This window comes from Ovis canadensis, chromosome 10, assembly GCF_042477335.2.
Source record: "Ovis canadensis isolate MfBH-ARS-UI-01 breed Bighorn chromosome 10, ARS-UI_OviCan_v2, whole genome shotgun sequence".
In the NCBI taxonomy this organism is placed as follows: domain Eukaryota; kingdom Metazoa; phylum Chordata; class Mammalia; order Artiodactyla; family Bovidae; genus Ovis; species Ovis canadensis.
The window spans coordinates 50,665,442-50,692,774 of NC_091254.1; the positions used below are offsets into that span (position 1 = coordinate 50,665,442).

Below are 27,333 nucleotides of genomic sequence, written 5' to 3' on the forward strand. Positions count from 1 at the left end.
CAAGGCCACATCCAGGGCTCAGGTGCAGAGCTGGGATTCAAGCTGGGGACCTGGCTCTAGAGTTCTTGCTCTTGGACCTCGCTGTGCTGCCTCTCACTCCACAGAGAGGTCACAGTCACCCCTTTCCGCTGACATCCTGACGCTTTGGAGGAGGCGCAGGGTGGAGCACTCACCTGTGCCAAACTTGACGATGTTCACCTTCTGCTCCTTTCCCACACAGGACAGTGCGTGCAAGGCAATCTGCTTTGCTTGCAGGAATGTCTCGCCCTCCATGGAATTGGAGCAATCAAGACAAATAATCACTTCACTCCTCTCAGCTTCGTCAGGGACGGTAATACCAAGATTTGGTTGAAACACAAGCATGCAGGCCTAAAGGGAGAAAAACAGGAGCTAGGCTGGTGCTTCTTATCACTTGAGTTCATCTGGTTATTTACATGCACCGAGAGACCCAGAACTTCACTCTAAAACCCATGCCACAGCTTTGCTAAACGATGGACTCATAGCTGGGACAGTTACAAAGCACTGAGAGTCACCAACCTAAACTATGAGGCTCTGTGGGCTCAGGCCCATGGCTTCTCACTACTTCTCAGACCCTCATGGCAATGTGCCACTTGTCAGTGGGAAAGGCTGGCAAAAAAAAAAAAAGAAATCCTCTAATCCTCCAGAAGGGAGATACACCCCACACTAATGTACATGGGAGTGTGCACTTCATCAGGAGCACAGCCAGTGTACAACAACCCATATCACCGGCAAGATGAATGAGAAGGTACTAATTCTCGCTACTTACAGGGTTCAGCAACTTTAAACCACACTCAGCTGCGGCACTTCAAAGACCCTTGAGTTTGTACACGCCTAGTGGAGGCAATGGCACCCCACTCCAGTACTCTTGCCTGGAAAATCCCATGGACGGAGGGCTCTGGTAGGCTGTAGTCCATGGGGTCACTGAGTCGGACACGACTGAGCGACTTCACTTTCCCTTTTCATTTTCATGCATTGGAGAAGGAAATGGCAACCCACTCCAGTGTTCTTGCCTGGAGAATCCCAGGGGTGGGGGAGCCTGGTGGGCTGACGTCTATGGACTCGCACAGAGTCGGACACGACCGAAGTGACTTAGCAGCAGCAGTATCTCACGTAATAGCCCTCTAAGGTACAAACAAGATACACATGTACCTAGGATTTGCAACATTTGGCATAAATGTGTAATTTTTATTGGAAAAGATTTATATGTAAAATCTGAAAACTTTCTCATCAGGCAAAATAATACTATAAAAACAAAAAGAATAAGATTTATTAAAAAATGAGATGGCCTATAGGAGATCAAATAAAAAGCAGAATGTCAGAGCTGGGGTTCCCAACGTGAACCTCATAAACCTGAGAGGTTCAGAACTAATACAGAATTAATATATGAACATTGCTGTGATATCGAAAGTGCCTTCAGGATGAATGAATAATGAATATGTCCCACTCTCTGCCACCGTGGTGTGTGATGACTGAAATGCACACACTGACCTTTTATCTTATAACCAACCAACACTCAAAATAGAACTACTATTAGTTTCCATTAAAACTTTCCTCCAGATTTACTGGACACGATTTACATAAAGCATTGTGTAAGGTCAAGATTTACAGTGCAGTCATCTAGCACACAGTACTGTGGAATGACTACCACAATAAGGTTAGCTAGCAAGAACATCTCGGAGAAGGCAATGGCACCCCCACTCCAGTACTCTTGCCTAGAAAATCCCATGGACGGAGGAGCCTGGTAGGCTGCAGTCCATGGGGTTGCTAAGAGTCGGATACGACTGAGCGACTTCACTTTCACTTTTCACTTACATGCATTGGAGAAGGAAATAGCAACCCACTCCAGTGTTCTTGCCTGGAGAATCCCAGGGACAGGGGAGCCTGGTGGGCTGCCGTCTATGGGGTCGCACAGAGTCGGACACAACTGAAGTGACTTAGCAGCAAGAACATCTAAGATTTAGCCTCTTAGCAACCTTCAAATACACGACACAGTATGCTTAACTACAGTCATCATCCTACATATTTGATCCCCAGAAATCATTTGTTTTATACCTAGACATTAGTATCCTCATACCAACACCACCTTATTTCTACTCCCCAACCCTTAAGCCCTGGTAACAACTACCATTCTACCCTCTGTTTCTGTGAGCCCAGCTTTTTCTAGACACCACATGTAAATGAGATTATACAGTATTTGTATTTTTCTGACTTGTTTCACTTAGCATGATACTCTCAAGGTCTATCTGTGTTGTTGCAAATGGTAAGATTTCCTTATTTTTATGGTTGAGTAATATTCTACTATATCTGTAGGTAACATATATTACATATGTGTTGCATATGTTACACATATGTGTATATATTTAATTTTCTTTATTCATTCATCCATCAAAGGACACTTAGGTTGTTTCTATCTCTTATTATAAATAATGCAGCAATGAACACTGGGGTGTGAGTATTTGTGACAGTAATTTCATTTCCTTTGAAATATATCACGATGTGGGATTGCAGGGTTATATAGTAGTTCTATTTTTTAATGTTTATTTTATTTACTATTTATTTTTGGCTGTGCTGGATCTTTCTCTAGCTGTGGTGAGCAGGCTCTACCCTCTAGTTGTGGTGCTCGGGCTTCTCATTGCAGAGATGGGAGCATGGGCTCCAGGGCATTTGGGCATCAGGAGTTGCGGCTCCCGAGCTCTAGAGCATAGGTTCAGTATTTGTGGAGCATGAGTTTAGCTGCTCTGCAGCATGTGGGAACTTCCCAGATCAGGAATCAAACCTGTGTCTCCTGCACTGGCAGGTAGATTCTTAACCACTGGACCATCAGGGAAGTCCTAGTAGTTCTATTTTTTGAGGATCCTTCACACTGTTCCCCATAGCAGCTACACTGGATTACATTCCCATAAACAATGTCCGAGTGTTCCCTTTCTTCCACTTCCTTGTCAATATTTGTCTTTTTGAAAACAGTCGTTCTGACAGGAGTGAAGTGATACCTCTTTGTGGTCTTCATTTGCATTTCCTCGATGATTAGTGATGCTAAACATCTTTTCATGAACCTATTGCCCATTTGTTTGGGGTATATGCAAAGGATGTCTTATTTGACCATCTTGCTGATGTTGCTCTCAATTTTTAATTAGAAGAGATTATCTATAACAGCCACATAATACGGTCTAACAGCCATAAATACTTTTCTATCTTTTTACAGTATCAATGTTTTAAAAGCTGTAAAAAGTATACAGACTAACCAATGTAATATATGAAGGCACATTTTCTTTTTGGTAGGGATTAAGGTAAAAAAGCTGAAATTCCAGTACTTTGTCCACCTCATGCGAAGGTTTGACTCATTGAAAAGACTCTGATGCTGGGAGCGATTGGGGGCAGGAGGAGAAGGGGACGACAGAAGATGAGATGGCTGGATGGCATCACTGACTCGATGGATGTGAGTCTGAATGAACTCCGGGAGTTGGTGATGGGTCGCAAAGAGTCGGACACCACTGAGTGACTGAACTGAACTGAACTGAACTGAAGTTAAAAAAAAAATATTAGGGCTTCCCCGGTGACTCTGACAGTGAAGAATCTGCCTTTATCCAGAGACCTGAGTTTGATCCCTGGGTCAGGAAGATTCCCTAGAGAAGGGAATGGCAACCCACTCCAGTATTCTTGCCTGGAGAATCTCATGGACAGAGGACCCTGGCTGGCTACAGTCCAAGGGGTCGTAAAGAGTCAGACACAACTGAGCAATGAACACTATTAAGGTAAAAATTGCTTCCCAGGTGGTGCAGTGGTAAGGAATCTGCCTGCTAAAGCAGGAGACACAAGAGACTCAGGTTCGATCCCTAGTTTGGGAAGATCCCCTGAGGAAGAAAATGGCAGCCAGCTCCAGTACTCTTGCCTGGAAAATCCCATGGATGGAGGAACCTGATGGGCTACTGTCCATAGGGTCACAAAAGAGTCAGACCCAACTTAGCTACTAAACAACAACAAAAGAAAAATGACAATTTTTATGGGAAATATGCCACACGGGGGCTTTGCTTGAAACCACAAAAATTTTTCATTCTTGATATCATAAGTATTTTTTGGTTGTGCCTCTCACATGCAGGGATCCCAACCAAGGATTGAACCTGAGACCTCTGCTGTGGAAACACTAGACTGCCAGGGAATCTCCTCTATCACGAATATTTTTAATTGTAAAATCTTGGGGTGGTGAGAGCTCTTTTTTGTAATGCTAGCTTTTTAAGACTATCAGTCATTTCCAAATTTAAATGATCTATCCTAAAATACTTTTTCAACAGTATCTCCTACTTCTAAGTAAGAAGGAGTATACCTCGCTTTCTTTTTCTGGATGCTTTTCAACCCACATTCTTGGGAGATACACATCAACCAAACCGATGAGGAGAGAAAATCCATTGCTGTCTAAGGAGCTGCCTTCCACAGTACTAATCACAGCTTTGCAGTCTGTTCTCTGCAAAATAAACAAGCGTGAGAACTATGTAAATAAGTGAATTACATCATACTATCAAGTAGCAAATCCGTGCATGATTTACATAGCTCCATTAAAAATCAACGTGTCAACAGCTCCCCAAATTGTGAACTGTAGGTTTTACAAGTGTGACCAATATCACATTGTTTTTTTAACACAAATAAAATTTATCTATTATTTTTAATATAAATTTATTTTAATTGGAGGCTAATTACTTTACAATATTGTATTGGTTTTGTCATACATCAACATGAATCCTCCACAAGTGTATATGTGTTCCCTATCCTGAACCCCAGTCCCACCTCCCTTCCTGTTATCATCCCTCTGGGTCATCGCAGTGGACCAGCCCAGAGCATCCTGTATCCTGCATCAAACCTGGACTGGTGATTCGTTTCACATGATATTATACATGTTTCAATGCCATTCTCCCAAATCATCCCACCCTCGCCCTCTCCCATAGAGTCCAAAAGACTGTTCTATACATCTGTGTCTTTTTTGCTGTCTTGCATACAGGGTTATCGTTACCATCTTTCTTAATTTCATATATATGCATTAGTATACTGTATTGGTGTTTTTCTTTCTGGCTTACTTCATTCTGTATAATAGGTTCCAGTTTCATCCACCTCATTAGAACTGATTCAAATGTATTCTTCTTAATGGCTGAGTAATACTCCATTGTGTATATGTACTACAGCTTTCCTATCCATTTGCCAGATCATGTTTTTATCTTCTTGTTCTAACATACATGTGCTCAGTTGCTCAGTTATGGTCGACTCTTGGCAACCACATGGACTGTAGCCTGCCAGGCTTCTCTATCCGTGGAATTTTCCAGGCAAGAATACTGGAGTGGATTGCCATTTCCTTCTCCATCTACTGTGGATACACACAAGCAAACTCAGCCCCCTGGAGACAGTCTCAGACCCTGGACCCAAAGATGACTGGTCTCTGTATCCCATTATCTGGATGCAGAAGATAGAACACAGAATATTAAAACAGAAAACCCAATGGGAATTTTAGAATTATGCCTTTATTGTAAAATAGTATTTTTGTAAGTATAAAATACCTTCTGAAAATACAGAGGGGAGGCTTTAAGGGACAAAGGTGGTATGGTAGATTTCTGGGCCTGCCCTCTATAGTAAAACTCCCCAGCTCCTCCTCTCAGGAGGTTGTGCCTATTTTTCTGCCCTTGAATGTGCTGTGGCCACAGGGACACTGGCAGATGGAATGTAGGCAGGGGCTTGTGCTGTGTTTGGGGAACAGGCTGCCCTTCTCTGCTATGCTGAGCTCTGAGCTAACCTATGCCAGGTGAGAGATGAGGGCCAGCACCCTAGCTGACACCAGGCCACCAGCCACCTGTCCCAGCCCATCCTGTCCCCAGCAACAGGAGGAAAGCTTGAGAAACAACAAATACTTATTGTTTTAATCCATAAAATGTTGGGATTGTTTGTTACACAGCAAAAGCTCTCTGATGCCGAGGGGTTCTTGTTAAGGATGTATTATTTACATGTGTTTAACTTTATTCCCTTGCTTCCCAGGTGGTGAAGTGGTAAAGAAGTTTCCTGCTAATGCAGGAGATGCAAGTGACACAGCTTCAATCTCTGGGTCAGGAAGATCCCCTGGAGAAGGGAATGGCAGCCCACTTCAGTATTCTTGCCTGGAGAATCCCATGGACAGAAAAGCCTAACAAGCTACAGTCCATGGGGTCACAAAGAGTCAGACATGACTGAGCACACAGACAACTCTATTCCCTAACAAGATCACCAAACTCTCTACAATAAAAAGGGCATAAAGATATTGAGAATGGGAACAAAGGAAAAAGCAGAGAAGATGCCAGCAAATTTCAATAAGAAGATGGAGAACTGACAGAGCTGTGTGAAGTGATTCAGCCAGAGGAGAGGAAGCCACTGCCCGAGCCCCATGGCAGTGTGGCCTTGAGCTGTGGGCTCAGGGCCTGCAGCTCCCTGGGAAGGACCCCTCGGAGGCACCGGAGAGTGGATCATGCCCTGAGCTGTTAGCCCAGGTCCCCTCTCTGCCCTTGGTAGCAAGCAGCTGGCACCTGTTCTCACTAATGGAAACTGAAGATTTATTACTTTGAGAAACTTAACCAAGTAGAGTCCAGACTCAGGAGTCCTAAGTATAATGAAGCACAGACACAGAGGGCAGTGAAGTGAAGGCTGGCGTCCCCAGTCATACTGTGAATAACCTTGGGCACAACTGCCCAAGGGTAAAAACACACAAGAGACTCACCCCCACACCAGTGGACCAGCTGCCACCAGCCTCGAGCCCTGGGGCCCACTCACCCCACTTACCATACAGTATCTAACTGACTTCTGAGGACAAACATAGAGAGAGGCCACCCATATGCTGGAGGAAAAGCCTTTAACATGAAAATGGAGTGCTGGGGGCCAGCACGGGAGATCCCACCCATGACAAGGTCATGCGGAGAGACCTGACAGGCAAGGCAAGTCAGGTCTCAAGGGGTTTTCTGCCTGACCATCTACCCCCCAAAAACCAGAGTCTGCCTGCCTTATTGTACTATGCTTTCCACACACCACCACGTTTCTCTGGAAAAAGTTAACTTAGAGCTCCAACTGGTCTCCTGCCTATGAAAGGAATGTCTCAGCTTAAATCCCTCTGTTGGCTCCCTAACTTGCCTGATAGCTGGAGACTTTTACAACTTGTATTTGTTTACAGCCCCCCAACAATGAGAGACACGAAGCTTAAAATACCTTAAAGATATAGAGCCTTTTTAGAGCTAAGAATTAGTTTGGTGAAGTGATTCATTGGTTGAGTTAATGTTTGCCACCAGGCCTCCATATCCTTTATCTTTTAGGCACCTGGGAGGATATTAATCAATGTAATCGGGATGCAGAAATAGGAATACAGTAGTTTTGATGTTAGCAACACTAGACTTCTGAGTTAATTAACTTTCTCTTTGTTATAAATCACTGTACTCCACTTTCTTGTTATAAATTGTTGTGTCCTTGCTATGTAAGAATGTAACTTTATTTAGTGCTTTCTGAGAGTGGCACCAGACTTTGGGAAGAACAACACTATTAAGCTTTCTGGTTGACAGACCCTTATCAGAAAAGGGCCGTAAAATGCTAATTGGCCTTCTGGCCAGAAGATGATGTAAATCACCTAAGACTTGTGTATACAACTAGGTATGCAGAGAGAAAGCCTGGTCTCGATAAGAGTCAAGGCTGCTAATGCTGCATAATTTTGTATTATCCATTGATCTCTATGTACAATCAAAAGTATAAAAGGCTTTTTCCAGACAATAAAGGATGGACCAGTTTCTCAGACCAGCTTCTCGAACTGGTTTTTTGGAAATCTGGCTCCCCCCGTGTCAAATCTCTCTCTCTCTCTCTCTCCCTCTCCTTTTCAGGCTGAATTCCCATCTGGAGCAGGGAGGCTTACCATGTCTACTTACTTGCCCTGGCTTCTAAGACCCATGAGAGAGGGAGCCTAAGGCGGGCCACCCTCTGCTATTCAAACAGGCACCGGTGGCCTAACGTAGATGGTGCAAACCTCTTGTCCTGAGGTTTTATTAGTTTTCCCTGTAAACCAAGTTATTCAGCATCTTTTCTCCACTAAATTTCCCACTACACTATTCTTTCCTAATCTCTCTTTATATTCCTAATTAAAGAGTCCTTTCCCAGACTCCGACTCCATCCCTGCTTCGAATTCCTTGGATCCACCGGGGCTGGACCCCGGCAATGGAGGCCAACTGAGCAAAAAGCCAGAAAAAAAGAGAATACTTACAGAACAGAAAAGAGCTCTAGCAAAAAAAAAAAAAAAAAAAAAAGAGAGAGAGAGAGAGAATTAAAATTTCAATAAAATGGTTGGAACTTACAATTGAGAACATCACCCAGAAAGCAGGATGAAAGGACAAGAAAACAGACAATAGGAGAGAAAATGTAAGAAAACAAGGGGCTCAATTCAGGGACGTCTGACTAAGAGTCACTGAGAGGTGAAGGGGTGATGGACACTTGTGCATTAAAATATAAGAAGATTCCCCAGAACTAAAGGCCAGGAATTACACATATGATGAATGAATGTCAGGTTCTGATGAACTTTCAGAACATCACGGATAAACAGAAGACACGAAATTCTTTCAAGGGTCAAAAACAAAACAACTGCCTATCAAGAACAGAGGATAAAAAGGTTTAATCTCTCAGAAGGGTTTAATCTCTCATTGGCAGGATGACAATTTTTTCAAGGGTCTGAGTGGGATCACCTACCCAGTGGGAAGGGAGCACACAGAAGAGGATGTTTTCAGATGTTTGGGTTATAAGGGAGACTGTGCTCTGTCAGGTGTTGGGAACTAAAGAGGAAAAGCCTTGTGGACAGCAGCCCCAGGGGAGTGGGCAGGGTCAGGGAAGAGGAGTCACTGACTCACTGAGATAGCGAAAACAGCCCCAGAGAGGCTTTACATGACAGGTTAGAACAAATGAGAAGAAACAGTACTAGAAGACGAAGAAAACGGCAATTTTCTTTTCACCCAAGAAATATTATATGAAGAAGTAAAAAGAAAAAAAGCCATCATAATACATTTCTTGGCTCAGTGTAATTATCATTTATGTACTCATAATAACTTAAACATTTACTATTGATTTAACCAGGTTTCCCAGATGGCACAGCTGTAAAGAATCTGCCTGCCAAGCAGGAGACATGGGTTTGATCCCTGGGTCAGAAAGATCCCCTGGAGGAGAAAAGGACAACCCACTCCAGATTCTTGCCGGGAGAATCCCATGGACAGAGGAGCCTGGAGCACTACAGTCTACAAGGTTGCAAAGAGTTGGACAGGACTTGGTGACTAAATAATAGCAGCAAATTGATTTAACCAAAAACCATACTATAACTCTTGGAATAAGTGGGTTAGAAACATGTGCACTGAGGTCAGACGAGGGCAAGTGGGTTACATCTTCATCTGCCATAATAGAAAGAGAAAAGATACCTCTGGCAGCCTTAAGAAAAGACTAGTTAGAGAAAGATCCTCCAGCAAGAAGGAATGGAGACCAGAGAAGACAAGCAGATAGACATTGGAGAGCTTTTTTAAAATCAACAATCACAAAATAAGAACCTAAAAACTTAACGAGACGTGAATGATAAATAGATTCTTATATAGTCACAATGGATAGTCGCTTATAAAAAGCTGTATCTCAGAATAATTTGAATACTTGCAAAAATATTTACAATACAAAGTCGAGTGAAAAATATGTAAAAATTTATATTCAATATAATGGCCAGAAGAGCTTCCCAGGTGGTACTAGTGGTAAAGAACCCACCTGTCAATACTGGAGACATAAGAGATGCAGGGTCACGATCCCTGGGTCAGAAAGATCCCCTGGAAGAGGGCACGGTAACCCACTCCAGTACTCTTGCCTGGAGAATCCCATGGACAAAGTCTGGTGGGCTACAGTCTATAGGGTGGTCAAGAGTTGGACACGACTGAAGAGACTTAACATATGCACACACGTAATAGCCATAACATAAATAAACAGAAGCACACGTGGGAAAAAAAAGATAACTTCTGGAACAGATGTTTGTTCTTCTGAAACAAGAACAAGCAGTAAAAAATTTAATTAAATCTTTGGAAGCCACCAGAAAAGAGCTAAACCATGTAAAGTCGGTCTCTGTCCCTGGACGGTGGTATAGGGAGGGGTGGGGCAGGACCAGCTGCTGCTCCTGATTATAAGCTGATGTAATTTGGTGTAATTTAACTTAAAACCACATGCATGTATTGCTTTGGAAAACTGATGTTAAAATACGAGTTCTTAAGAAGTAAAAGCAAAGATCTACTAACCTTTTTTCTCAGGTCGTGTGTATCACTGAAGATGAATTCAATCATGTGCGGCATCTCGATAGACATGCTCAGAGAAAAGCTACCGAATTGAACAGAGAGGTGGCTCAGTCCAACATCCCAATTACTGACCAATTATATGCAGCTCTTCTGTGTAATTTTAAATGATAACTTCAGCTATAAAATGAATGTTCATTGTATAATTAACAGGTTTTGTATTTTGGGTACTAACCTTTGCTTTGTTCCTATTTCCTTTATACAAATCTTCTCCACTGTATCCTGTGAAAAGAAAAATACATACACACAACTAAGTATCTGCTCAGTTTCACCACTAGCATCCAAACACACACACAGAAGTACACAATTTATACAGATGCACAGAAAGCAGGGGGTCTGAACACTGTATGGAAAGCAGCAACAGCAGCCTTGGTGGCATCTCTGGCGATGGAATTAAGGATGGTTTAAAGTTTCCTCTTTGGCTTATTGGCATTCTTTATGCTTATCAAAATTCTTAATAATGAGCACCCAGTACCAGCATAAAATTTAAAGAGACTGAACAGAATAAAAACAGGATGTCATTGAGCATATCTGTGTTTATTCTCTTCATCTCACAGATGTTCAGTTCAGTTCAGTTGCTCAGTTGTGTCCAACTCTTTGTGGACCTCATGATTCGCAGCATGCCAGGCCTCCCTGTCTATCACCATCTCCCAGAGTTCACCCGAACTCATGTGCATCGAGTCGGTGATGCCATCCAGCCGTCTCATCCTCTGTTGTCCCCTTCTCCTCCTGCCCTCAATCCCTCCCAATAGCAGGGTCTTTTCCAATGAGTCAACTCTTTGCATGAGGTGGCCAAAGTATTGGAGTTTCAGCCTCAGCATCAGTCCTTCCAACGAATACCCAGGACTGATCTCCTTTAGGATGGACTGGTTGGATCTCCTTGTAGTTCAAGGGACTCTGAAGAGTCTTCTCCAACACCACAGTTCAAACGCATCAATTCTTCGGTGCTCAGCTTTCTTCACAGTCCAACTCTCACATCCATACATGACCACAGGAAAAATCATAGCCTTGACTAGACCCACCTTTGTTGGCAAAGTAATATCTCTACTTTTCAACATGCTGTCTAGGTTGGTCACAACTTTCCTTCCAAGGAGTAAATGTCTTTTAATTTCATGGCTGCAATCACCATCTGCAGTGATTTTGGAGCCCCCCCAAAAAAAGTCTGACACTGTTTCCACTGTTTCCCCAGCTATCTGCCATGAAGTGATGGGACCAGATGCCATGATCTTCGTTTTCTGAATGTTAAGCTTTAAGCCAACTTTTCCACTCTCCTCTTCCACTTTCATCAAGAGGCTTTTTAGTTCCTCTTCACTTTCTGCCATAAGGGTGGTGTCATCCGCATATCTGAGGTTATTGATATTCCTCCCGGCAATCTTGATTCCAGCCTGTGCTTCTGCCAGCCCAGCGTTTCTCATGATGTACTCTGCATGTAAGTTAAATAAGCAGGGTGACAATATATAGCCTTGACGGACTCCTTTTCCTATCTGGAACCAGTCTGTTGTTCCATGTCCAGTTCTAACTGTTGCTTCCTGACCTGCATATAGGTTCCTCAAGAGGCAGGTCAGGTGGTCTGGTATTCCCATCTCTTTCAGAATTTTCCAGTTTATTGTGATCCACAAAGTCAAAGGCTTTGGCATAGTCAATAAAGCAGAAGTTACATGTGTCTAAAGCTCACTACAATTGTGTCTAAATCCCTAAATGTCACTACAACTGACTCTATGGCTCAAAGGTTAGGTTATTTAGATGCTGTTTCTTCCCTCTGCATAAATCACAACAAAGCTGCTGTCACCAAACAGACCTGAAGGTTCTCCTTCAGAGCCCTGTCCTGCTGCCAGGGTGCCACGGTGGCTGGCAGGAAGAAGACCGCACAGGCACCCTGGATGCTCAGCTCCGTGATGTAGGTGATTTTGATCAGGACTTTGGCCTTCGGGGGTAAGTTCCCGACGCTGACGGTGAAGATGTCCTGAAATGGAAGTATATGACTTAGCCTGTGTCACAGAAGCATCTCCATCCTGCGGGTGAGCCCCTCCTGTTACATGAATGGTCTGGTCACAACTTGCCTGTGAGAAGGGGACGTGGCCTCCAGACCAGCACTGGTTGTGCAGAAGAAGAACCCAGAGCCCTTCCCCAGTGGTCTGGGATCAGAGGGGCTGCACCCAGTGGCCTCTGCTCCAGTGGAGACCACCCCACCTGCAACCCTATGGCCTCTCTGTGGCCACACGGCTCTGCCCAGGACGCCTGCCTGCCCCTCCCTGGAGACCACCTCCCCAACCACAAGGCCTCTCTGTGGACACAGTATACCAGCAGGCTCCTGCTGGCTATAGAGCTGGAGCCTGTCATGCCAAGCTTGGCCCTCATTTAACTCTTTTCTAGAAAACACATCATCTTACTTTTCAGAATAATTGCTTTGCTTTCTTTTAGTGAGTATTGCCAATCACTGTGTAAGGAAAAACTTCATGCTTAGTGAGGTCAGAAAGAGGCTGGATCATTTCCACTGAATCCACGCTGGGTGCCTCCTGACATGGCCAAGCCCATGCTGTTTCACTAAACAGTGCTGCTGTGAAAACTCAGTGTGCTTAGGTTAGGGGTGTATGATATCACGATTAATGTGGATTTGAGGAGTCAATTGTTGTTACCTTTGACATCAAAGTGGGAATAAACAACGAAGACAGGATTATCACACGGCAGCAGTGCTCAGCCTCAAGGGAAGGGTATGGAGGCCAGGGCTTCCTGGAGAGGCGCCACCGGAGGTGTATGGTGGCACTGCTGATACAGGGTCTGGATGGGTGCCAGCTGTCACCCATGTGGTGTCACCCGGGTCCCCTACAGATTCCTAACTTGTCCCAAACCCAAAGGAATGCCGAGTGCTAGGCAGCCAGGTGAACTGAATTTCAGCTGAATCCCTCAGAGGAAGAGGGGACCCATGGTTAGGGCACCTGGGACTCCTGACATAGAGGTATAACTCCTGCAGGCCTTCTTCACAGAGGCACTGTCTCCAGCCTTGCTTTTGGCACTCAGATTTTCTCTTTGTTTTTCCATTAACTTTTAATCTAACCTCTCTTGTTACTTTACCGCTTAAACACTGGGATTCCAAGCTGGGCCTCCACTTGAATAAACAGCACTGCTGCTGCTGCTGCTAAGTCGCTTCAGTCGTGTCTGACTCCGTGCGACCCCACAGACGGCAGCCCACCAGGCTCCTGTCTCTGGGATTCTCCAGGCAAGAACACCGGAGTGGGTTGCCATTTCCTTCTCCAATGCATGAAAGTGAAAAGCGAAAGTGAAGTCGCTCAGTCATGCCCGACTCTTAGCGACCCCATGGATTGCAGCCTACCAGGCTCCTCCATCCATCGGATTTTCCAGGCAAGAGTGCTGGAGTGGGGTGCCATTGCCTTCTCTGGATAAACAGCACTATGGGCCTGTGTAATGCCACCACGCCCCTCTAGGGACCCCAGGGGACCCAGCACTTGGGCACAGGGGCAGCGAGCTCCTTGTGGAACAATCACCTCTTCTTGTTAATCCCCATTCTGAAGATTTATCCCTTAAATCTATTGTAATTTTAATAACTGCCTGCTCCAAACATCACATTTTGACAGTATTCTGGTGATAAGTCCTCCTCAGAGGTGTGTCTGAAGCACATGGCCTGTTTTTACAAATGACTGACATGTCTACACTGGAGAGGCTGCACGCGGCCCAGCACCTGCCTAAGGCATACTTAAAACATTAAAGCAAGAAGTGCATGGATGTGGCCCTGTGGCTCCTCCTCCCAGATCTCCACATCTGACCCTGTGAAGACCTAACCCTAACCATGGACCCAATCCAGGCCCTGCAGATGCGCCTCCCTGAGACATGACTGGTGAAAACTGGATAAACTGCTAAGTGAGCTTAGTTCTGGGGGAAATGTAAATATCTTACCCTTCTATGGGAAGATGGAAATTATGTGCCCACATGGTTTCTTTCTGTTGTCATGTCTGGGGAACGCAGTTCCCAAGGACAGAAATGGCTCTTAGGATCCACTGGCAACCCTGGCCATTTCCTCTTTTATCTAAACAAGCACATGGGTCTCACTAGCCCAACCTCCCTTCCCAACTACATGAAACTCCAGGGCCTAAACCAGTAAAAATGATTCCACTTTCTGGTGAAATTTAGAATTTCATATGCTAAATTTCTAGTGAAAATTAGAATTTCATATTCTAAATCAATTTCCACTGACTTAGATGAACATCAAGTCTTACGGGGGTGTCCTGATCCATCAGGTAGGCGCCGTGGCCTTGACTGATCGCCACTCGGTACTCTCGCTGGGCTGCTTCCTTCTCTTTAATCTGAAAAAGACAATGTTGTACCAGTCACGATATGAACAGTGACTTCAGACTTTAATAAGTAAAACTTCATCAACATTTATTAAAACCCAGGTAAAAACAGAAAGCTAAGCATCCAAGATGAATGAAAACTTACATATAGGGATCATAAAAATGTACTAACAAGAATTTGAATCAGAAAAGGCCAATTGAAGAGGATGCTCTTTAAAAGCTGGGACCAAAATATTTGAGAGTTGATAGTGAAAAGGAAGTTTGGAGCTTTACTCTGAATTAATAAAAAATTAAGTTTGTCTTAAATTTGATAAAATGTGAGTTACTGTTGCAACTGTGGACTCAGAACAAACAAAGAATTAATCAACTTATACTTCTTCTGGACATATTTTTCTTCATTCAGCTGGCTTTTATAGCAGGGTACAAAGGATCAGTATTTTTGCAAAAATACATAAAGGGCTTCACCAATTTTCCAATGTGTCTCTCAAACTTTTGATACTGAAACCACTGTTTGTTGAAGTGTCTAGACAAGGAATCTGGACAGGCAGGAACAGCGGCTAGCTAACCAGGGAGGGACGCCAGATGTCTAAATGGAGGCTGGCTATACAAGGGCCTGACTCTTCCAGGAACATCCCGTTTTACGACCAGGCTGCTACTCAGCCCAAAACTAAGGGACTCAGGACGGCCCATCCCACAGAACAGTTGGGGTTCTCCCTTACCTCTCCCACCACGTGCTTCCCATTGATGAATGCCTCGAAACCACACACAGCTGCCTTGTCGTCCAAGGGAAAAACGTATTTTGCCTCAATGGGCACATTACTTTGGTTTGTGTATGTTTGAAAAACAACGACCTGAAGAAGAAAAACCCGTATATTTGATGAAACTGCATGAATGATGTTTGCAGGAACAGCTATTAATGGAAACTGCTGTGCATGTGAGGCCCCAGAGGTCAGAACCCCATCCAAGTCACTGCCTTTGATGATCCAAAAGGAAAGAAATTTTAGGTAAAGATGATGGAGGATTTTTACTAGGACTTACAACAGAAACTAATATACTGTACACATTTTTGACATCTTAATCTTCCTCGTTCAAATGTAACTAGTGTTTGAGTTCAGTTTAGTTGTTAAACTGAAAACATTAAGCTTACTCCGAGGAGTCCAGAGTGGACTATGTACAGCCAAGTTCCCTGCTGCCGGCCTGTGTGGACACTCAAGTCAAACTACAGGCCAGCTATCCAGAAATGAGAGGAAGGTTCACGGCTGTACCACGAGTTATGTGTGGGGCAAACTTCTCCACGGAAAAGCCTTATCAAACAGTGTCTAATCCACAGTGACACATGGAGGACACAGGCCACTCCTGCAACACTTGTGTGCACCGGGACCCTCACGTTCACTATGCAGAACAGCCACCACTGACGGGCAGCCCAGCATTACTGTCTCATCTGCACCCAAGGAAACCACCGTGGAATGGCCACCACCAACAGGCAGCCTAGTGTTACCGTCTCATCTGCACCTGAGGAAACCACTGCGGAATGGCCACCACCGATGGGCAGCCCAGTGTTACCGTCTCATCTACATCCAAGGAAACCATTGGAGAATAGCCACTACCGACGGGCAGCCCAGCATTACCATCTCATCTACACCTGAGGAAACCACCACATTGACCAGGCTGGAGAAGGATAAGCACGAACTCCAAACTGGGCTCTCAAACCCCAGGGCTCTGCTGCAGTCAACACCAGTTCCCCCACAACTCAATCCATCCCAGTCGGAATGACGAGTTCAGACTGGTCTTTATCATATTGTTCAGTGCCTCCTCATTCAAACAACAGTACAAGCACTCACCCTGTGGAGTCTGGGAAGAACTGACATGCAGGTGAAGCCTGAGTCACAGGAAGTGGCAGTCATGGGCTCACAGCTACTACATGGCCCCAAAGAGAGGAGCGCCTGTAGTGCCCTGCCTGGAGTCCACACCTGGGTCCTTCCCATAGCCGGACACGGTGCCCCCAGCGGCTTCAGGGCTGTGGGGGTGGGTCAGCACGGGCAGGGGTGGAGGTCAGACACACCCACGTGGTGTCAGCCTCAGGGGTGACAGGTAGGCTCTTCCCTGCCCCACCCCCGCCTTTCCCAGGCAGGTGCTCACTAAAGACCAGCCCCACTTCCCTCTGAAGGACCACAGCCAGTCTCTCCCGCCAGCCCGTCTTCCTCCCCCTGCAGGCCTTGCTCCAGCCTACATCCCTGCACGGTGTGCTCCTGGACAGACCTGTGTCTCCTAGCTGGTCATCCTGACTGTCCTCAACTTGGGGAGGAGGGTGGGGGCCGGAGTAATCCCGTGAGAACACAGCTCTGACAGGTCACTGCAAATGTCTTCCAAAGGCTCACACCGCGTGTCTGTCTGTGCCTGACAGGAGTGCCTGCCACCTCCTCATGCACTTCCAACCACGGACCCCTCACACTGCTCCTCAGGGGCCCCCACCCTCCATGCTGATCCTCAGTATCCCTTCCACCCTGCTCCTTGGTGCCCCCACTGCTCCTCAGTGCTCCCCTACCCCCTCTTCACCCTGATCCTCGCTGCACCCCATGTTAGGTGCACTCCTGCCTCAGGGCCTTTACACATGCCCTTCTACCACCTGGAATGGGCACCTCAGATGTCCCTTCTCAGGAGGACTTATTGGCCACCGTGTTCACCAATCCATCCCCTCCTATCTGCCCTGGTTTTCTCTCCAGCAGGCCCATGTTACATATTTGATTTATTTCCTGAGTTCACTGCCTGGTTCTGCTCTACCAGGCAGGCTTGCCTTAGGCTGCTCCTTGCGGTTCACCTAGAGTTTAGGATGGCCCCGGGGCACACACTGGGTGCTCAATGAACAAACAAATTTTAGAAATGTACATGTTTAGTTCATGCAACTGTAATCCATTCTTATGTATGATTTACGTTCATTTAGTTTAAGCATCACAAAACCACGAAGAACATACCTGGGCTACAAAGTCTATTATTTTCCCCTTGATATGAACATCCTCCAGAGGAACTGAATTTCCAGAGCCATCCTGGAGGCCGGCCTTGATGTCGGGGAAAGGCATGCTGCCTGGAAGCTGGTGATCTGAAAGTCAGAAACATTCATATCAGCTTTGAAAGCCTTCCCTCCACTATGTGTTTCTGTCACTTTGACCTTTATTCCTTCCCCTTCCCTTCAAACCTTACATTTTAGGGTAAGTGGACAAATAGCATTTTATGATTTTCAGTCACCATTTCTGAAAAGTTAACCCACATGAGATGGGGTGAGGGAAGCATTCCCAATGGGCATGCTGTCTTTTCAAAGTCTACCAACTATGCGGCGTCATCTTGCAAATTCAGAGTTTAAACATACACAAGTACACACAGGTCTTCAGAACACCTATTAAGTGTATCTCAAGTATGAATCTGGGTTTCTGCACCCCCTGCTCAGTCAGCGTCATCACTGTGCCATAGAGCTGCAGTGACGGGAGGTCTCTCAGACTTCAGTCCCAGGAAGCCCCTGTCCTCACAAGTCACGTGGGGACGGTGCCGGACTGGGCTAGAGAGGCAGATAAACTCTCATGAGATACACACTTAATGACTCCCAGAGGAAAACAGGGGTCATGTTCTACATGAAGCCATATATTTCTGATAAAAAATAATTTGATCACAGTTTAAAATGCTGATGTGTTTTTAAATGCTATCAATTAATATTATACTAGTTTGAATTTACAATTTTCTGAGAAGCAGTCACCTTCTGCTGACACACAAACTGCACATGGCGACTTTGCAGCCCCTTCACCGTAATGCAGGTGTTGATGTCATTCCCACAGGGGAGAAGCTGAGCCCAGAATTATCAGGTTTGTCTGAGATTGCATAGCCTGGTAACTGGCAAGCTTCTGAACTCTAAGGCTGTGTCTTCTGCACTACGACACCCAGACTTGGTTCAGGGGGGCGGTAGCTCAGCCTCAGTGCGTTAATGAAGTAACAGAGGGCTCTGATATCACCCAATCTCTCAATCACCCCGGGTTTTGTTTTTATAAAATAAAAAAGGAAATTAAGTATTTATGTAAGAAATCAGAGATATAGTTACCAAACATGAATACAAATTTCACTGAAAATACAATGTTTAAGTTCTATAAACATCACAGAGAAAAGCAGTCAAAAAAGCCATCTTACCTTCAACTGCTGAAAAATTTGAAAACTCAGGCCTGTCTTCCTCTAATTCTGTATTATCACAAGGGTTAAAGTCCTTTATTTCATCTCCAGGTACAGAAAATTTAACAATATATTTCATTTTAACCTGATTGGTTTTGTATACAACAAATTCGTCATCCTAGAGAAAACAGAAGTTTAATAATAAAGGAAAAAAACTTTATTGGCAAATGTTTTCATAAAAGCAGAATTTCATGTTTGTTAATTTGGAAACTGTTGAATTCAGACAGTAGCTATACAGTAATTATTTAAACTTAAACATATTTGATAAAAACAGGAGCCTGTCTGTCTGCCTCGACAGAAATACCTCAAAGTCCGAGCTGACCATATCCGTTCCCCGCACCCCATGGACGCTGTTGTACTCAGGCGGTGCCTCTGTCAGGGAGAAGTCTCGCTTGTGCAGGTCCATGCACCTGCCAAGGGCGACATCACAGACGACCAGGAGTCGGGTGCCATCTGTCTGTCCAGGGTGCGAGTACTTGATGCTTGTACTGCACATCACAGGAAGTAAGCACATATGTGTTTTACTTTACAGTTACATGGCAACACTATTTTATACATGCAGGAAAACCAGAATCCAAATGACTTTGCTAGTAGATTATTCCAAATTTTACTGTTATTGAAGTATCTCTGAAGATTCCATTTAGAACTCTATTTACTTATTTATTTAAAATGTTTACGTAAAACACACATTTACTGCTCCTCTGCTGTGCTAGGCAGCTCTTTATCAGCTACTAAAATGTACAGACTGAGGAAAGAGAAGGAAGAAGCCCACCTGATAAGAAGAAAAAGTGGATTAATTCCTGGCACTGAAGTTCAGAAAGAACATGAAATGCCATGTAAGAACTGGTCAAGGGACAAACAATGCTGCACCCTCATGAAGCCTTCTGGATCCAAGTGGAAAAACAAAATGTCTAGTGATGCCCAAACAAGCAATTTCATTTAACTTTCTTAGGAACCAACCAACAGCTTTAATAAAATAACATTTGTGTCAAAAGTTCAGGCTGGGTGCCTTGGGGAGTACTGTTGAGGACACACCTCTAAAACTTGCACTTCTGTTTGTGCTAATGGGTGCCCTATATTTATAAACACAGGACCCCGACTACCCTACCCTCCTCCTGCTATCTATTCCCCTTCCCCTCGGCCCCCACCTCCCTCCTCGCCCCTCACCATCAGCAACTGTCTCTCTGGCTTGTCTGCGAACCAGCTCTCAACCTACTGCAGTCTGGTCTGTTTGCACTTCCTCACTAAAACCCTACTGTGCATATCCATTGAGGACTTCAATTTGGTTAAATTCAACTGACTGGAGTTTGCCTTTTGAAAAATATTTTAACATATGAAAGTGCTTACTTGGAAATACTTTGTACATAGGAAAGCATTTATTCTATAAATGTTAAGTCTCAAGAATAATAAGACAGCTATCGTAGCTGCCGCCAGCTCAGGAAAAAGAGCATTATTAATCTTGTCTGTCTTTCTCGGTGTCAGCACACAGGCACATACCCCTCGGTAATAACGTTATGTGGACAGAGTCACTCTGTGGTCTGGTCCTAAGGCTCATCCATTTGACACACGCAGCTGGAGGGCACCTGGTTAACCCACCCGCGCACATACACACATGGAAACGTCGGACCACACCAGCACAACACCCACCCCACTGTCCAATCCCCACTTGTCTACGTATTATCAGTATTTATTAGGGTGGTGATTCTCAGCCCAGATTGTGTGTTAAAGTCATACATGGAGCAGAGAAACTACTGGGAGCCCAATCTCGGCCCCTGAGTCCCTGACTGAGCTGATCTGAGTGAACTCTGCACCAGCACTGTCTGAAAGCTTGTGGGTGATTCCACATGCAGCCAGGATGGGGTGCACTGCCCCCTAACCACCGAGTCACATCATCACAGCTGCTCTTCAGCTCCATGAGATGACCGGACCCTTTTCCAGGAGGGGAGACTCACCAACACCTAAAGGTGTTGACATGTCTTTCGATACAACAGTGTGAAATGGTCTCATTCTTTTTTGATTTGCATGTTCTTGATCACTAATTTCTTCAAGTGTGTCCATACATGTTTCCTTTTCATATCTTTTGCCCTTTGCTTACTGGGTATTCCTCCTCTCATTGATTTGGGGGACTCCTTAAATTCCTGGATAGTCATCCTCTGTCCTGGGCCTGAACCTGTCATTTTCTTAGTTTTGTGACCTGAATGCAAGTTACTTAAACTCCATGAATGTGTTTCATCTTCATAAAATGATTCCCAGTACCACTGTGAGGTTATCAAACAACGTACTTGAAGCACTAAACCTGATGCTTAGTAAGTTCAATATGCTGTAGCTGAAATGAAGGTATTATTAGATATTATCAGATATTATTCCAGGCCCTGTCTGTGAGCGAGGTCATGTGCTAGAGAAATCAGGACCACCGGCTCTGGAGAAGACAATGTTCTGTGTGGCTTTCGGCAAGTCACCCCCTCTGTCCCACAGTGTTCTCATCTGTGATCGGGGTGGGAGTCACAAGGCCTGATCGCACAGGTTTGCTGTGAGACTGAGTGAGTAAATACAGGTAAAAGCTCTTAGGATAGTACAATCACTAAGATGATTTCAAATATAATTTTCCCAAATATCCACCACAAGACAGGCTTCTACAATATACTGAGAAAACTGGCTGCTTTAATTATCTGTTCTTGGTGAGAAATCCTCACCAAGCAAAGACAGGTGAAAACTTGGTAAAAACCTGTAGCAAGTATTGGTCACGTCTCCTTGGTGACGGGTGTGTATGATGTGATTAAAAAGATATGGTACTGACCTGAGTGAATTGCTGAAATATATCCCACTCCCAAGATTTCCAATGTCTGTTCTCTTCATGCCACGATCTTCAACTACTTTGGGTAAAAGCAACCCACTGGAAAAGAACATTATAGTGATTTACTAGAAAAAAGGAATCTTTCATTATAGCCTCACAATTCTGGCCAAGAAAGGAGCTATTTAATGACTTCTGTGAAACAAACCAGACACAGACAAACACTACAAGACTTCACTAGTATGTGGAATCTGAAAAGTCGAACTCATAAACCTAGAGAGTAGAGTTGTGGTTTCCAGGGGCTACAGGTGGGGGAAGCTACAGGGGGTGGTGCTAGTAAAAAATCACGAACTTCCAGTTACAAGACAAAAACACTCTGGGGATGCAATGCCCATAGTGGTAACTGTTTGTAATGATACTGTACACCGGAAGTCTGCTAACATAGTATTAAATCTTCTGTACTCACCACAAGAAAAAGAAAAGGTAAGGCTATGAGATGACAGATATGCTAATTAACTTGATTGCGGAGATCTTTTCATAATAAATACGTATATTAAACCATCACATTGTACAACTTTAAGAAATCATGTTGTACAACCTAAAGATATACAATTTTTATTTGTCAATCATAACTCAACAAACCTGGAAAAAATATACCAACTGAAAGTCAATAAATAAATAATTAGCATGAAGTGAAAAGAAAAATGTATTTCAAAGTAACCTCAGAGTAGGAATTCCAGGTGCCATTGAAATGGACAGCCAACACTGTTTTTCATCACCATCTGGACTGGCTGGCCAGCTAGCCATTGCCCACCCTCAGGCTGGGCCCCTGAAGGGCTCAGCAGAACAGCCATGAGGCCAAGGCTGACTGTACTCCCATTGCAAGTTCCTGCTTTCTAGAACTCTCTGCAATCAAACAAACCAGATTATTTCGGGAAGGTGGGAGAACAGAGACTCCTGTCTTTTATTACATCTGAAGTTTATGTTCTGTGTTAAGAAATAGAATTAATTTTGTAAAATGGCTTTGGGGATGTACTTAAAATAATCTTTCTTACTCAAAGATTGTTTTTACTGCTTCATTTTATTTTAAATTTTCAAATCTTCACTCCACTTGGAGTTTGTGTGAGGAATGAAGTAAAGATCCAACTTTATATTTTTTTCCAGACAGTTAACCATTTATATCCATATATGGTACTGAAGAAAATAAACTTTTCCCATAAAGATAAAAGCTAATTTTATCATATATTAAAGCCCCTATGTTTTTGCATTTATTTGTGGATTTTTATTTTGCTGCCTCATCCATTTCTCACCTCACTGTTTTACCCAGTAAAGCTTTATGTTTTTAACATCTGACTGGTTAATCCTCTCTGGTTATCCTTCTTTTTCAGAATTACCCTGGTAAATTCAAATTAAAAAAATATATAGGCTATAGAATCAGCTTTTCTTTTCTTAAAAAAAATCTTATTAGTAGGTTTATTACTTATTTATTTATGGCTGTGCTGGGTCTTTGTTGCTGCTCATGGGCTTTCTCTAGTTGCAGCGAGCATGGGCTACTCTCTAGTTGTGGTGCACGGCTTTCTTACTGCAGTGGCTTCTCTTGTTGCGGAGCATGGGCTTTGGCGTGGACAGGTTTTAGTAGTCGCAGCTTCTGGGCTCTAGAGCACAGGCTCAATAGCTGTGGTGCATGGGCTTAGTGGCTCCTCACCATCTGGAATCCTCTCAGATCAGGGACTGAACCCGTATCTCCTGCACTAGCAGGCAGATTCTTTACCCCTGAGACACCAGGGAAGTCAACTGTTAGTATTCTTATTGTGATAGCACAAAATGCATAGGCCAGTTCAAGGAAAACTTGTATCTTTCTTTTTTCTTTTTTTATTTTTTTAATTTTAAAATCTTTAATTCTTACATGCGTTCCCAAACATGAACCCCCCTCCCACCTCCCTCCCCATAATATCTCTGTGGGTCATCCCCATGCACCAGCCCCAAGCATGCTGTATCCTGCGTCAGACATAGACTGGCGATTCAATTCTTACATGATAGTATCCACGTTAGAATGCATTCTCCCAAATCATCCCACCCTCTCCCTCTCCCTCTGAGTCCAAAAGTCCGTTATACATATCTGTGTCTATTTTGCTGTCTTGCATACAGGGTCGTCATTGCCATCTTTCTAAATTCCATATATATGTGTTAGTATACTGTATTGGTGTTTTTCTTTCTGGCTTACTTCACTCTGGATAATCGGCTCCAGTTTCATCCATCTCTTCAGAACTGATTCAAATGAATTCTTTTTAACGGCTGAGTAATACTCCATTGTGTATATGTACCACAGCTTTCTTGTCCATTCATCTGCTGATGGACATCTAGGTTGTTTCCATGTCCTGGCGATTATAAACAGTGCTGCGACGAACATTGGGGTACATGTGTCTCTTTCAATTCTGGTTTCCTCAGTGTGTATGCCCAGCAGTGGGATTGCTGGGTCATAAGGTAGTTCTATTTGCAATTTTTTAAGGAATCTCCACACTGTTCTCCATAGTGGCTGTACTAGTTTGCATTCCCACCAACAGTGTAGGAGGGTTCCCTTTTCTCCACACCCTCTCCAGCATTTATTGCTTGCAGATTTTTGGATCGCAGCCATTCTGACTGGTGTGAAGTGGTACCTCATTGTGGTTTTGATTTGCATTTCTCTAATAATGAGTGATGTTGAGCATCTTTTCATGTGTTTGTTAGCCATCCGTATGTCTTCTTTGGAGAAATGTCTATTTAGTTCTTTGGCCCATTTTTTGATTGGGTCGTTTATTTTCCTGGAATTGAGCTGCATAAGCTGCTTGTATAAAAATATGGAACGCTTCATGAATTTGCGTGTCATCCTTGCGCAGGGGCCATGCTAATCTTCTCTGTATCGTTCCAATTTTTTAGTATATGTGCTGCCGAAGCGAGCACAAAACTTGTATCTTTCTAATCAGCTTGTCTTTGGGTTCTTCTGAAGCAGTTAAAGCTTTTTCCAGGGGGAGCCTGCATGTTTATAAGTCTTTGGTAGGGGATTTAACTAAGATCTAGATTTAACCATGCTTTCCCTTGCTCCTTGTGACTTCAGTTTCAACTCCAATATTAAGTGTTATTCAAAGCTAACAGAAATTAGAGCTATGTTTTGAATACATAATTCATGGCATCTGGGAGTTCTAATTTCTAGACTGTCTTTGAGTTAGATACACAGAGAAGAGTCAGGACATAGAGAATCCCCTTTCTTCAAGAAGCAATTTGTTTCCATGCACTCCACTTTAAAATATATAATAAATAACATATGACTTAAATTACATACTTAACTATAAAGTGTTCCATTTTCTCTGCAATTCAATAAGCTGGCTGACTTTAATGGAATAGATCCACGTACTACAGAAAAAAAGTCTAACTGTGAGCTGAAAAGTCTGGAAAATAGAGATGGTGTGCTCTTACCGGGACAGGATTCCCATGAAGCTCTGCACAGGAGACCCATGCAGCAAGTGCCTGACATTGCCAAGGTGGCCCTGGAACTCTGTGGTTTCACTCACTCTGCCAACTCTAAATATCTGCAAGATGTCCACTGGACTCTTACTGTAGAATTAGAAGAAAACCTTGAGATTACATAATTGAAAGCACAATAAAAAATTGTTAGCAGCAGAAAACCCCAAACTGCCCAAATGTCCATTATTAGAGAACTGATTCAATGAATCACAATGCAACATTTCTTGGAAATACTATGCAGCCATTAAAAAATACTCTCTTAAAAATAAGTAAGGATGTGAAACAAAACTTACAGTAAGATGTAAGTGTTATTAGTAGGTTATAAAACATCATGCAAAATATCCCATATTTTATCAAACATAAAATATACAGAATATACGAATTGAATATGTTCATTCATGCATTCATTCAACGAACATACTCTGCAATCATTCAACAAACATACTATGTGCTAAGTACTCTACCAGCAACAGAAATAAGAAAACCCGTCTCAGCCTTGCCAAGCCGACACCCTGACGAGACAAGGTCAAGAAGGTAATAAACAGCTGACCTTCTGTGCTGCTTAGCGGTCCAGCCAGGTTCAGAGAGAGATCCAAAACATGTTTCTTCACCTTAAAATCTTAATTTGAGTGGATTTTCCCGTGTAATACCCTTTAGCACTCAAACACTGCATTTGTGAACAAACTCCAGTACTCTCTCATCTCAATTTTTAGAATTTAATTCTCTGCAACAGTAGGTGAACTTGGAATGGACTGCAACAGTGGGGAGTGTTTAAGCACAGAACACAGCTCTGAGCCCTATTATAGACACAGAAGTAAGTATCTGTCATCACACCGTGATTACCCTGCAGTGAGGATTAATTATCTAGGTGTGTGAAGATCTGCTCTACCAGAATCTGAAGCAGGCTAAAGAGCAGACCCTCACCTATCTCCTGTAATCCTACCTGTGATTATTCTGCAGCACCTCTTCTCTTACTCTCAAAAATTCTTCAGTGTTCGGTTCAACATGCTCAATTTTGCATCTCAAAGCTCGGTATTTGGCAAGAGACGGTGGGTTGGGTTTCGCCAAATTAGTTTCACAGACATTAACCATGTCTCTTATTAGCTGTAAGTAGAAATGATTACAGTCATTTCTACTGCATTTCTCAAAAAGGTTGAATCAGCTTTTTTCACCACCAACAAACTCAGTATGAGCAAAGAAAGAAACCCAAATAAACTGCAAAAACCGCCAAATATTCGCAATTCACAACACAGATTAAGCTTCTTAACTTAACAAAGGTCCTAAAAACCATGAATAAAAACATCAAGACCCAAGAGAGAGAGGCAAAGGACACGAACAGACAGTCCACAAAAGAAGAAACACAAACATCCCTAAAACATCTGGAAAGGTGCTCAGACTCACTACACTGAAGCCCTTTCTAGTCCATATACATGACAGGAAACGGAAACTGTCATTCACCGGCCGTGAGAGGCCAGCACAGAGAAACCCTCAGGGAACCGGACAAAATCACCCCAGTTACTGACGTGTTTATTCTTTAGAGCTGCACTTCTCCCTTGGGGAGTGCCTCTCAGAGATGCCTCTGCGCAAGAACAAGACACCAGACACACAGAGCGTTTACTTCCCGTGGCATCGTTCACTGTGTCTGGCAGGGATGGGTGGAGGATGCCCACCCAGGGGCATGTCCCACTGTGGACCAGAATGAGGGTGGTCTCCACACTCAGAGTACATTATGTCGGGTAAAGAAAACAGGTGTAGGACAGTGAAGAGGGTATATGACTTTTTACATAGAAAAAGGGGGAAGGACTAAGTATGTTTGTTCATTTTCACACTTATTTGCATAAAGTAATGGTGCAGACAAACAGGAAACTAACAAGCATGGTTATGTGCTGGGGAAGAGGAGCTGGAATAGGGGTGGTGAGGACAGGGTGAAACAGAGTACAGCTTTTAAATATAATTTTGACTTCTGAATCATGAGGATGTGTGACCTACTGAAAATACAGAATCCAGGTTAACAGTATTTGGGTGAGCAGCACACACACCCTCTCAGTAGCAAAACCAGGAACTGAAGTTACACTCAGTGTTGAGGAAATCATGGAACTTTAAACATGGAGGTCCTTCGTCATCTCATTCACTAGCTCATCTCATTTGTTGGTTCCTCATATAT

General features: G+C 43.7%; 1 protein-coding gene and 1 non-coding gene across 2 annotated transcripts in view; both read right to left on the reverse strand.

Moving 5' to 3' along the window:
* The window catches only part of PARP4 (poly(ADP-ribose) polymerase family member 4), a 75,056-nt gene that overhangs the window by 30,115 nt on the left and 17,608 nt on the right, over positions 1–27,333 (reverse strand). Inside the window, exons 10-22 of the mRNA XM_069601721.1 lie at positions 26,113–26,273; positions 25,122–25,259; positions 21,675–21,770; positions 19,182–19,365; positions 18,839–18,995; positions 17,641–17,765; positions 15,388–15,519; positions 14,594–14,680; positions 12,160–12,324; positions 10,537–10,583; positions 10,308–10,386; positions 4,343–4,480; positions 174–369 (exon numbers count right to left, since the gene is read on the reverse strand). Coding sequence (XP_069457822.1) covers positions 174–369; positions 4,343–4,480; positions 10,308–10,386; positions 10,537–10,583; positions 12,160–12,324; positions 14,594–14,680; positions 15,388–15,519; positions 17,641–17,765; positions 18,839–18,995; positions 19,182–19,365; positions 21,675–21,770; positions 25,122–25,259; positions 26,113–26,273 — 1,705 coding nt within the window. The remainder of the gene's footprint in view (positions 1–173; positions 370–4,342; positions 4,481–10,307; positions 10,387–10,536; positions 10,584–12,159; positions 12,325–14,593; positions 14,681–15,387; positions 15,520–17,640; positions 17,766–18,838; positions 18,996–19,181; positions 19,366–21,674; positions 21,771–25,121; positions 25,260–26,112; positions 26,274–27,333) is intronic.
* LOC138447005 (U6 spliceosomal RNA) lies at positions 24,500–24,608 on the reverse strand. Its single transcript, XR_011259642.1, has one exon. It is a non-coding gene; the product is annotated as a U6 spliceosomal RNA (small nuclear RNA).